This window comes from Thunnus maccoyii, chromosome 12 (assembly GCF_910596095.1).
Source record: "Thunnus maccoyii chromosome 12, fThuMac1.1, whole genome shotgun sequence".
Lineage (NCBI taxonomy): Eukaryota > Metazoa > Chordata > Actinopteri > Scombriformes > Scombridae > Thunnus > Thunnus maccoyii.
In genome coordinates, this window is record NC_056544.1 from 13,454,148 (window position 1) to 13,465,703 (window position 11,556).

The 11,556-nt window shown below is 40.5% G+C and overlaps 1 protein-coding gene across 3 annotated transcripts; it reads left to right on the top strand.

Moving 5' to 3' along the window:
* On the top strand, window positions 1-11,156 carry gpsm2 (G protein signaling modulator 2). Of its 3 annotated transcripts, XM_042428964.1 has the most exons (16): window positions 1-230; window positions 1,081-1,119; window positions 3,347-3,721; window positions 6,285-6,506; window positions 6,597-6,732; window positions 6,859-6,998; window positions 7,453-7,576; window positions 7,714-7,829; window positions 8,309-8,464; window positions 8,579-8,687; window positions 8,836-8,965; window positions 9,069-9,145; window positions 9,229-9,417; window positions 9,506-9,665; window positions 9,780-9,970; window positions 10,129-11,156. In XM_042428964.1, the coding sequence occupies exons 3-16, from the start codon at window positions 3,657-3,659 to the stop codon at window positions 10,309-10,311; spliced, it is 1,998 nt and encodes a 665-aa protein (XP_042284898.1). In that variant the 5' UTR covers window positions 1-230; window positions 1,081-1,119; window positions 3,347-3,656; the 3' UTR covers window positions 10,312-11,156. The 3 variants fall into 3 exon arrangements, with proteins under 3 accessions (XP_042284898.1, XP_042284899.1, XP_042284900.1); XM_042428965.1 differs by lacking the exon at window positions 3,347-3,721; XM_042428966.1 differs by lacking the exons at window positions 1,081-1,119; window positions 3,347-3,721.
* Window positions 11,157-11,556: the final 400 nt, after the last annotated feature.

The window sequence follows — 11,556 nt, forward strand, 5'->3', positions numbered from 1 at the left end:
TGGAAAAAAACACATAGCGTAGTACAGCAGCAGGGCTTCTCAACTCATCGAAGTTAAATCCAAGTTTAAGAAAAGTTAAAAGGACAATGTAGTTTTGGGCTGTACATTAAATAGCCTTGCTTTAACGTACAACTGTCCACTTTTTTAAAAGGAAGCTAGTTTTTTATACTCATGACACAGTGAAGAAAAGACGAGGAGAATTGACCATTGTTCGAACTGGATCGTCTAACGTAAGTTTAGCAGCTAACAAGCTAACTAGCTAATCTTTAGCTAGATGTGATAACGTTATTTACTGTAATTAATCAGAGAGGGATGAATTCACTAACGGAGGTTGTTGCTTCGAAATGGCTGTAATGTTACTTTGGTACACAAAATCTCTGACAATAGTACCGACCAGAACAGTCTGGTGTTTGCTATCTGCTCCCAGTCGATCGTTCTCAAGGTGGAGTAAAATCTGTCAGAATTAAGCTATTTGTCCAGTAGAGATTAATCAAAACGTTAAAAGTTACTGATTTGTCTCAAAAAGTTTGAAAAATCAATGGTTACTGCTTGTTACAACGCCGGTAGACATGTCTATCAGAATCATATATATTGTAGTATTACATAAATAATTACAATAATTGGTAAGTGTATTTTGTGTTAAGCTACACAGTTATGGGCACTTTCATACAGATTTCATTTCACTTTCAACTTGTCACATCATGTGATTAATATGCTAGTTTAGTAAAAAAAAACAGTATCGAAACTGTGGAAAAGTGCTAATTCAAATTCATGGTGATTTTGGAGGCTGTAGTTTGAGTTGATGTTGAAATGTATTGCGTAATACAGGGATATATCACCAATATTTAGGTAAGGTTAGGCTATGTACACTAAGTCTTACTGTTTGTAGGTGTACCTAACAAACTGGCAACTGAGTGTGTTAATCATCGTTTGTACTAAAGCATATAGTGTGAATTTAATTTGATATCATACCTGTATCATAACCATGGGAGGCAAAATACACAAACATTCATACACAAACTTAAGTAACCACAACACCAATTTATTTAGATGTTAAGTTATTCACACTTTTCCTTGCAGGCTTTCCCGATTTCCTGTTCCTGTGCGGAAGAGTTACCGGTCAGTACTTATTTAGTTGTTTCATCTCTTGCTTTCTTTTGTTTTGGTGAAGGCTTTTGCTGGGTCATGGTCTAATGCTGAGTGGTGTTTCCATATTTAGATTTTGCTGTCAGAAGCAGTACTCATTTTAGTGCATCAATGAGCTGTAAGCACAATGAAAATAGATCTGCTGTGTGTTCAAGATGAAATCATGTCCTGTTTGTGACTCAAAAAGGAGTCTGTGATTACCTCCTGTGAAGCTGTCAATTAAAATCAAGCTCTTGTTTCCTTTGATGTACGTCTAGTCATGAATCACTTCTCCCAGTTTCGCGCTTGTCCACGAACACTGTAGCTTTGTGAGCTGGTCAGGTCTCTTGGAAACACACCCATTTGGCATACAATGGTGGAAAAGGCTGCTCGAACACTGGCACACATCAATTGGTAATTATACAAATGTGCAGGAACATGAACAGTGCAGAGTCCCAAAGCTCTGGGCTTCAGACTGTGTTAAGGCTGTCGATGTTCCTGCACCGGCAGGAATAACAGGCTGGGCGAAAAGATTATTTCAATCTTGTGCCATTTTTTTCTTTTCAGACAGCTGGATTTAAACACAAGTACTCAACATATGTGGACTTTAATTTGCCAAAGGCTGTTTTTGTTGGTTAAAGCATGGATTTTACAAGCTCTCCTCTATAAATGTGCTATATCAGTAGCAAAGTGCCTCATAGACACACTTTTGCATGTGCACACACAAGCCCCTGTCTTTGTATTTTTTATTGGGCTCTAAAATTTAAAACATTTAGTGTTGAATGATGACTGACACTCATACAGTGTAGCGTATTGTACTAGAGCTCAAACAGGCTTGAGTTGTTTTGGATGTGGTGTGTGTTTTTAAGATTTGTGCTCTTCTTGCACTATGAGCTCAGTGCTGATCTAATACTTGTCAAACAAGGACCTGCCCAGCAAACCTATTGTAGATTAAAGTTCCTAATCCAATATAGTTTCAGAATACTGGCCCTCTTCTAGGTAGAACTGGGCCTTATTTAATAATAAATTCTGCAGATTGACAACATTTTGACTTTTAAGCAAGCAAATTAAATATAAAGTAATAATCATCATGGTTGTTGTAAGGAGGGATTTCACAAATCATCAAGATTGATATTCACACGTTTTTGTTCCTCATTTTTGCATTTTAACTTAAGAATGTTCTGCTTATTATTGATGTAGACAGTCAGATACAGTCAGGTACTTTTTTATATCTTTTCACATAGTCATTTCGTTAATAAGAGGAATATGCTAAGATAACAGGAAGGCAATTCAGTATACCAGTTAGAGGCCTGTATGCAGATGTGGATATTTTGATGGAGAAAGAGCACAGTTACAGTTATTTACATTGCCTAATCTATCAACTGTAATGCAATTGTAATGCTATGTGTTGTAACTGTCAACTGTCACCATGCCCTCTGTCTCTGAAAGGGTTTTAGATGCACACGCTGCTTGTTGTTTATCACCTCTACTTTGTCTTTTAGCTGCAATTCAATGTAAAGAATGAACCCAGTTTGGAAATATCTTGCCTGCTCTATTTCCCATGCAGAGGGGAGGGGCTGAAAGGCTAAACTTGGGGGACAAGTGGGTGCGGCTAGTATGACCTCATGGAGAAATGAGGTAACGGTTGGCTCCGGTCTCTACTTAATGCAATCCATCTTATCCATGTAGCTTGCTTATCACTGTCCTTTCCTTTGGTGGAAGTCACGTCCACACAGTAGGTTCATATGTTTTACTTCTTTTATTTTTCCAGTTGTGTCTGGACTGTTTCAGAGCTGCTTTTTCTAAATTTTGTGATTTTTTTTTTCTTGGCAAATCATGCAATAAGTTGTTGGTTGGGTACTGTTAGTTTTCGGTGATTTCCTATGATTTGCATCTACACACCCTGGCGATTATATTTTTCCTCTCATCTCTGCTTGCATAGCTGTCACATCATCAAGTGTTCATAGCTTGGTCACCTTGTAGCACCTTGTAGCACCTTTAGAGCGCTCACACACATCTCCAAGCTTGGACGAATTGAGTCACAGTCTTAAGATTGACAGCTCGCCTGTGATGACCCCCCCTCCCATCCCTTTCGTTCCTGCCCTGCTCTCTCACTTCCTGCCTGCCCCGCTGGTGCATGCTGCTGTTTGGTTGGTGTTGCCATGGCACCGCGTGGCCCAGAAAGAGGCTTCACACGCAGCATCTTGTGTTCTCTTCACAGAGGGCCGCTGATGAGAGATTGAAGGGCAGTGACGCAAAACACACAGTATACGAAAGCAGCCCTGTGGACTGGCGCTCAGGACTCTGCAGCTCTGTCTAACATGCATGGGGTAACCTTCCCCTGTCCACATTCAGCAGAGGGACAATCGCAGTCTTGACCAAATTGGGTGATTTTTTTTTGTACGGTTCGCCTCCTGTTGCCCGATTCTCTTTGACCAAAGATTTTTTTTCTTTCTTGTTGGCTCTTGTTTTTAAACGCAACCATTTTTTCGGGAACTAAATTGGGATTGTCCCTCATATTATGCACTTCAATGGATACCAGCGGCTCACTGGTTAGCATGCGGGCTGAGGACCAGTCCTTCAATGTTCGCTACAGGTAGGAATCTCTCCTCTCTCAACTAAAATATAGTTGTAGAGCTCTGTATTTATCTTTTATATCCTTATCTCTTTGTTTTGACTCAATTCATTTCAGAAGGGACTTTAAATGAAGGCATTAAATGTTGGTGAAGAGAAGAAGAAGGTCTTTATATTTTTGATTATTTAATGCTTGTTACGTAAGATGTGTCAGTGCCAGGTAACAGATGAGGTATTGATTTATTTGGTGTTGACTTGTTGAGGAAGTGATGGTATTGAGTGTAATATGGGCTTGAAAATAGAGGCCTGAGTTAAATTATAGAGGAGGAGTCTTTTTTTTCACAGTGCTTCCTGTGAGTTTGTTGACTAAAGGCAGGTGAGTTTCTCAAAAAGGTATCAGCCAGCTGTCCCTACATAACCAGGTAAAGAGCTCTGGAAGCAGGTGTGACTTGCCAAACAGAGAAAGAACTGCTCCAGCTACCTTCAATATTTAACAAGCCCTGAAAAATTCATCACTGCCGGCTTTGTTTATTGCTACATGTGTGTGCAACTTAATTGGATAGAGTAGACGTATGCTTGGTGGGAGGATCTGTTTTTTTCTGTGGTCCTATGAATGCTACTGTCAGGATGGTAATTCTCAATGAACTGATTCCATTAGACTTCACTACAGACTCTGCTTGAGTCTGGCATGTCTAATAAAGCTACTTAGCTCTGTAATCTGTTGGGTGCACATACTCTACAGCAGTAATCTCAGGTGACCAGGTTAGAGGACAGTTTGACAGAGAGACAAGTAGATTAGCTCAGAAAATACTGATTCAGCGGTTTCCCTGCTGCCTTGCATTTGGGGTTAATACTGTGACAACATCACACGCGTCTCCTTGAAGGTTTTCCAACGTGTAGTGTTAAATGTGACGTCAGAGGACCAGTGGCTTTTATGTCACAGGAGATGAACGCTATTTTTTTTTAGCTTGTTTTTTAGACTTAAATGAACAACAAATAAGATTCATCTTATTTTAGTATAGGCTACTGAGTTGGTCTGAGATAATCTCTCCATGCTTCGGGGAAAGAGAAGGAGCCGCAGCAGTGGAAACCTCATTAGATGCCTCTCAGATGTTCCATGTGCTTTTGTTGTTGTTGTAAGACAAGAAAGGCCAGCAGGTAGGCTAGTATTTACCACAGCTATAGTGTTGAATGGTATGTTGTTAACTTAGTAGAAAACAAAAAGTAGGTTCTTCTCATTTAAGGCCTAAGACTAATGATTACATAAACTTTATGGACCATTCAGGGCACCATGTTTGCCTTTGTTAATTATAGCCTCGCTGAGGAAAGAAACAAGCTGCATTGTTTGGTGTTTTTGTGTAATTTTAGTAGCACATCATAGACTATGTAAGCTATTACTTCATGTGAAGAGTTTATGTATTTGGGTCAGCTTCTAACAAAACATTGGGTGGGTACAGGAGGAAAGCTTGAGATAAACAAACTGAAAAGACTTTGTGTGACTTTGTGCTGATTTCCTGAAAAACAAAAGTTGGCAGGCTAACGGCTTTTGCTCTGCATGATATGCTGCTTAATCTAAAGTTAATCCATCTGCAGATAAGTCGCCAGCCATTGTCTGACAGTCTTTTCATCTGGCGTTGAAATGCCTGAGCCTATCTCATTTGTAACTCCACAAGGCTTGGTTATTGAGTTGTCTTAGAGGACACACTTCAAATTGCACATAAAAAAAAAATCACATCCTAAGTTTTTCTATATTGATTTCTTATGCTATAGGAAGCCATTTACTGCATCATTTTGATTTCAGAATGTGTTGAAACGTAACCAACAATCTGAACAGTTACTTTAATGTTAGGAAGGAAAACCTTGCTTTCACACACCATATTGTCAGAAATTCGAGATAATGTGAATTTTATTGTCTCTTAAAAAGATTGATTTTTAAGAACCAAGTCACAAATTTCAGTCGTTGGAGCATCTGTGAACACACCAACAAGGAAGTGTTTCAAAGCAGGGATTGTCTAACAAACTGAACTGACAAATGAAATAAAAAATTCTGCAAGTCCATTTTTATTCTGTGGTCATGAATGGAAACTAATGCTTGCATGAAAAGAAGGAAATTCATCTAAAACCCAATGGTATGGTTTTACCCTGCAGCCTAATAAACTGGGGAGTAATGAACATTTCTGCCCAGTTTTAACTTCATCTGACTGGAAAAGCACCCTCTTTACTTTCTGACGCATGTCAAAAGGATGTGAGAGCTACCATAACAAACAAACCCCAGTTGGAGCCATTGTTCTCTGTAGGTGGAAGGAAGTAGCTAAACAACATTCCCTGTTTAAAGCTTTTGCTTCGAAAAAGGCTGTTCACCAGTCGGGAGTGAAGTCCGTTCAGTTGTCTTTAGGTTACAGCCAAAGACGATTTAGTTTTCTACAACTTCTTTAACTTTGGTCCTTAGTTTTGGTTCTAAATACAGCACTTTGGAGCAAGTCATGGTGCTCAGTACATTTTTTCTTGAGGTTTAGCCAGTTCAAACAGCAGACCAGACTCGTGTTTAACCCTTGAGCGACTGAATGTTCTCCTGTCTGCTGTAGGATGGAGGTGTCCTGCTTGGAGCTGGCATTGGAAGGTGAGCGTCTCTGTAAGGTGGGGGACTACAGAGCTGGCGTCTCCTTCTTTGAAACTGCCATCCAGGTGGGTACAGAGGACCTGCAGGTGCTCAGTGCCATCTACAGCCAGCTTGGCAATGCATACTTCCACCTGCATGAGTACGCTAAGGCCCTGGAGTTTCACCGGCATGACCTCACCTTGACCAGGTTGGACTTACACAAGAACCTGCACAACTCTGTTAACAGGTCATCACAGATACAGATTTTTATTTTACTAAGGTAATATGTGTTACGTAGGACCATTGGAGACCTGCTTGGAGAAGCCAAAGCCAGTGGGAACCTTGGCAACACGTTGAAGGTGCTGGGGCGGTTTGACGAGGCTGTGGTTTGCTGTCAGAGGCACTTGGACATAGCGAGGGACATTAATGACAAGGTGAGGCAGCTGCAGTAGTAGCATTATTAACCTCTTGTAAAAGACATAATGTATCTCAGGAGATTTCTTGGTTAAATAAATAAGCTGATTGTAAGGTATGTTTTTTTTTTCCTGGATTTGTGTCAGGTGGGTCAGGCAAGAGCTCTGTATAACTTTGGGAACGTGTACCATGCTAAAGGCAAAAGTATTTGTTGGAGCGGAGCTGAGCCTGGAGATTTCCCAGAAGAGGTCATGATGGCACTGAGACAGGCAGCTGAGTATTATGAGTAAGTCAGAGTGTGTGTGGGTGTTTTAACCATATAAATCTCACATTATAGGATATTTATTAATAGGGCTGCAACTAACGATTATTTTCCTTGTCGCTTAATGTGCTCATTACTTTCTCTATTAATCATTTGGTCCCATAAAACATCAGAAAACAGTGAAAAGTGCCCATCACAATTTCCTTTAGCCCAATGTAACATCTTGGAATATCTTGTTTTGACATGACATTAAATTTGAGTACATTTGAGAACCTGGAACCGTCAAATTTTTGGCATTTTTGCCTAAAAATGACTTAAACGATTACTTGATTACCGACTAATCAATTAATTGACTAATTGTTGCAGCTCTATTTATTAATGATACGATACCTTGCAGCTAACCAGCCAACTGTTATTAGATATCTATATCACTGAGCTGGTTGCTGTCTGACCATTGGATTGTACTTGTATGTTTTAGGGCGAACTTGGCGATAGTGAAGGAGCTTGGAGATCGGGCTGCCCAGGGCCGAACCTATGGCAACTTAGGCAACACCCACTACTTACTGGGAAACTTTCGCAAAGCTGTGGCTTCTCATGAACAGGTGAGAGGAAACCCTGAAAATCCTTTCTTCATTTACAACACCATAGACAAGCTTAATAAGCATGACAAACTACTTCTGTAATTACAGTGATTCTAAAGAAATGATAAAAACTCAATTCTGTTTCTATCTTTGTTCAGCGCCTGCAAATAGCAAAGGAGTTTGGCGACCGTTCGGCGGAGAGACGGGCTTACTGCAACCTAGGAAATGCCTACATCTTTTTGGGGGAATTTGAAGTGGCAGCTGAACATTACAAGTAAGCTGGCCTCATCAGGCTTCATCACTACCATCACACTAATTTCCAGCATGAGTGTGCGGGCCACTCTGCATGCTTGACATCTCTTGCAACACGTTAAAAAAAAAAAATATTATCTGTACATGTAGAATCTTATTTAGCAAGTAGTGTGCAGAATAAGTAAGAAAATACTCTTACATGTATGACTTATCTAAAAAGACATGAAGTTATGCATTCCACTTTATCATATTTCTTTTTCTACTTACTGCTGCCAAGATTTAAATGTTGGGTGTGGTGTTACATAATCATCTTTGTTGAAAGACAAATTGTTACGCCACCATCCAAATATTAAGCTTCCCTTGTGTGTGATATGATATGTGCTTCAGTGTATAAAATGTTCCTGGACTTCTGAGAAAGACGGCCTTTGATATGGAGAGCCACAGGCAAATTCTGAGGTCTCACCGCAGTATTTTGAACCAGCTTGTCTGCATGTTTGTCAGGAGGACGCTGCAGCTGGCGAGGCAGTTGAAGGATCGAGCTGTGGAGGCCCAGGCCTGCTACAGTCTGGGCAACACCTACACGCTGCTCCAAGACTATGAGAGAGCCATAGACTACCACCTCAAACACCTGATCATAGCCCAGGACCTCAATGACCGGTACCAACACACACACAGCACACACTCACTATAGGAAGAATTTATGCAGATGTTTCCTACATTTTGACTATGCCTTATACAATTAAACAGTTAAATGTTTTATTGTTTCTGCAGGATCGGGGAGGGTCGTGCATGCTGGAGTCTGGGAAACGCTCACACAGCGCTGGGGAACCATGACCAGGCCATGCACTTTGCTGAGAAACACCTGGAAATCTGCAAAGAGGTACACAAAATGAATGAAAGCAACATACATTTCCTTTCACTTGAATATTCTATGTAGTCTCACTTTGAAAACTTATCAAAAACAGGTAAAGAAATCATTCAGTTGTAAAATTAACCTTCCTGTGTGTCTGTTTTTTTTCTTCCTCCAGACTGGAGACAGGAGTGGGGAGCTGACAGCTCGTATGAACGTGTCTGATCTCCAGACGGTGCTGGGTCTGAGCTATAGCACAAATAACTCCACTTTTTCAGAGAATAAGGATATAGACTACAACTTGCATGGTAAAAAAAAAAATCACAAACCCTGAACTCTCAAGATATTATATTTAAGATGTTTTTAACAGTGCAGTATGTGTAAAAGGTGGTAATACTGTTTATGTTTTAGGAGCAAGGCCCAGGATGAGCAGAAGACACAGCATGGAGAATCTGGAGCTGATGAAACTCACACCAGACAAAATTAATGTAAGAACTGTTCTGCTTTCTATTGTATTCCCACTTCACTTCTTTCTGCACTGTGATAACTAATCTATTCCTGTGTACTGAAGGGTCAGAAGTGGAACAGTGATATTCTGACCAAACAGTCCAAACCTTCCCTGGCCAAGAGCTCCTCGAAGTTGTTCTTTGTCAGCCGTCTGCGTGGGAAGAAGTACAAGTTTGGTGGCTCCAGTAAGGTCCTCCAGGACACCAGCAACACCCTGGACACCAGCCAGACCGCTGCACAGGGACCACAGAAGGTACATGCTGATAACCACACACACAAACACACACGTCTCTTTCATTCTCCTACAGCTATTATCAAACAATATATTTTCCTTTTTTTAGCGACTCAGTCCTGACATGCTCGGAGACGAGGGCTTCTTTGATCTGCTCAGCCGTTTCCAGAGCAACCGTATGGATGACCAGCGCTGTTCAATAAAGGATAAGGGCAGCAGGTTTTCATTAAACAGTGGCCCAGAGTCGCCTCCCAGAGCCATTAGGAAATGTGAGTCTATTCATTCACACACACAAAATTCAACCAATCACCACATTAAAACTTAACATTGAAACTGATTTTCTTGCTCTTCTGCCCCTTCATCGATCATCTCTAACTCTGTAGCTGTGTCAGAGTCTGCCAACGTATCAGGCGCCCAGGGCCGCCAGTTGGGTGAGTCGTCAGGAGCAGGGGGAAGCCTGCCCGGCCTCAGACTCAATCAAAACGGCAACCAGGCCATGCTCAGCCACCTGATGGCCAACGCTGACAACACAGAGCCTGATGACGACTTCTTCGATATGCTTGTCAAGTGCCAGGTGGGTCATGCCTGTGTTTTCACCAAATATTCAGAGTCTAAACAAAAAGGCTATTTGAGTTGGTACTCAGTCACTGTAATGTGCTTTCAGAAGACAAATAAAAAAACTTGAACCACATCTCAAACTCACTCTCATGTCCTCCTTCCTTGCTCCACCAGGGGTCCCGTTTGGATGACCAGCGCTGTGCACCTCCCCCTCCTCCAGTCCGAGGGCCCACTGTACCAGATGAGGACTTCTTCAGCCTCATAATGCGCTCTCAGGCCAAACGAATGGACGAGCAACGTGTCACCTTGCCGTCTGCAGCGAACGCTACAGCCCGGACCAGCTCCAGCTCCAAATGAACTAAGCACTAAAGGGACATACAGGTGTTTTATTTTGAATCTCATGAAGGTTTGGACAGCGTTGTGATAAACCATCAAGATGGTTACTCAGAAGAAAGTCCTGTGTCTCACTACATTTGTTCTTCTGGACAAAACAAAGCACTGTCAGCATTGTGTGTGGTTAACAGAATGGAAAAATCTCTAATTTCTAATTTTCTTCGCACAACTTGCACAACATCCACAAACTCTGAGTGGTGTCAGGGACAAAAGTGTTGTTTTTTTAACCTTGTTTTTCATGATTTCATTTCACACTGTGTATTTTTCAATACACAACTGCAGTTGTTTATATTTATTGTACTTTTTTATTATTGTTAGGATTCTGTTAACTGCCGTCCGAACCTTCAACCATCAAGTAATGTGGTTTAACTCACAGTGTTGTCTGCATCAGTGCAGACAGGTACAGCACTCTCTGTATTTTGTATATATGTAAGGTTTATGTTTGATTAAGAGTTACAGAAGTCAGACTAATTAAATTTACAAAAGCTATTTTAAGCAAACTGTTTGATAAAAAGATGAATTTAACCCGTGTACAGCCCTTATACTCTTTTGTACTAAATGTTTTGAGTGCGGTCAGAGGAGTAAAACCTCTCTCATGTACGCATTTTGTTTTGATTTTTTAAGTGTTTGAAGTAAACTGTTCATTTCAACAAAACATACAGCTTGTGTAAAAGACACTTTATTGAACGTACCAGCAGACTCATTCAGTTAGCTTGAATTAATTAAAGTCACCTTTAAAAACAAGAATTAGAAAGGCTTGATACAAGAGCCACTAGCATTTCAAAAACATACTAATAACTGTACATACATAAACACAACTGAAATAAATACATCTATGTACGCATTAGTTTGGCCTTATTTGTTAAAACAATATACTATACATAAGCATAAAAACTTAAATATGCATCTTTAAAAGTAAATCAGGAAGATAAAACGTTGTTAGAAGACAAAGTGCGCATGTAAAATACAAGAAAAGAAGACAATGCAAATGCCCGAAATACTGGTTTTAAATATCTAAACACCCGTGCTTCCATCCAGATTTCATTGTGCATACGGTTAGACCCTTGTTAGGGGTAAATACTGCCACCTACTGTTGTTACATTAATACAGCAGGAGACAAACCAAAGCTCTTGAACACTGAAAAATCCTAAACTGAATTGCTAGAGCGCTCAACCAAAAATTACACTGGTATTTCCCTTTGATGGCGAC

Excerpts from the sequence above, each read along its gene's own strand:
- gpsm2 (XM_042428964.1), top strand. The coding sequence starts at position 3,657 with ATGGATACCAGCGGCTCACTGGTTAGCATGCGGGCTGAGGACCAGTCC. Across the intron at positions 6,507-6,596 it reads CATGACCTCACCTTGACCAG|GACCATTGGAGACCTGCTTG; the intron begins GTTGGACTTACA and ends TGTGTTACGTAG. Across the intron at positions 6,999-7,452 it reads CAGGCAGCTGAGTATTATGA|GGCGAACTTGGCGATAGTGA; the intron begins GTAAGTCAGAGT and ends TGTATGTTTTAG.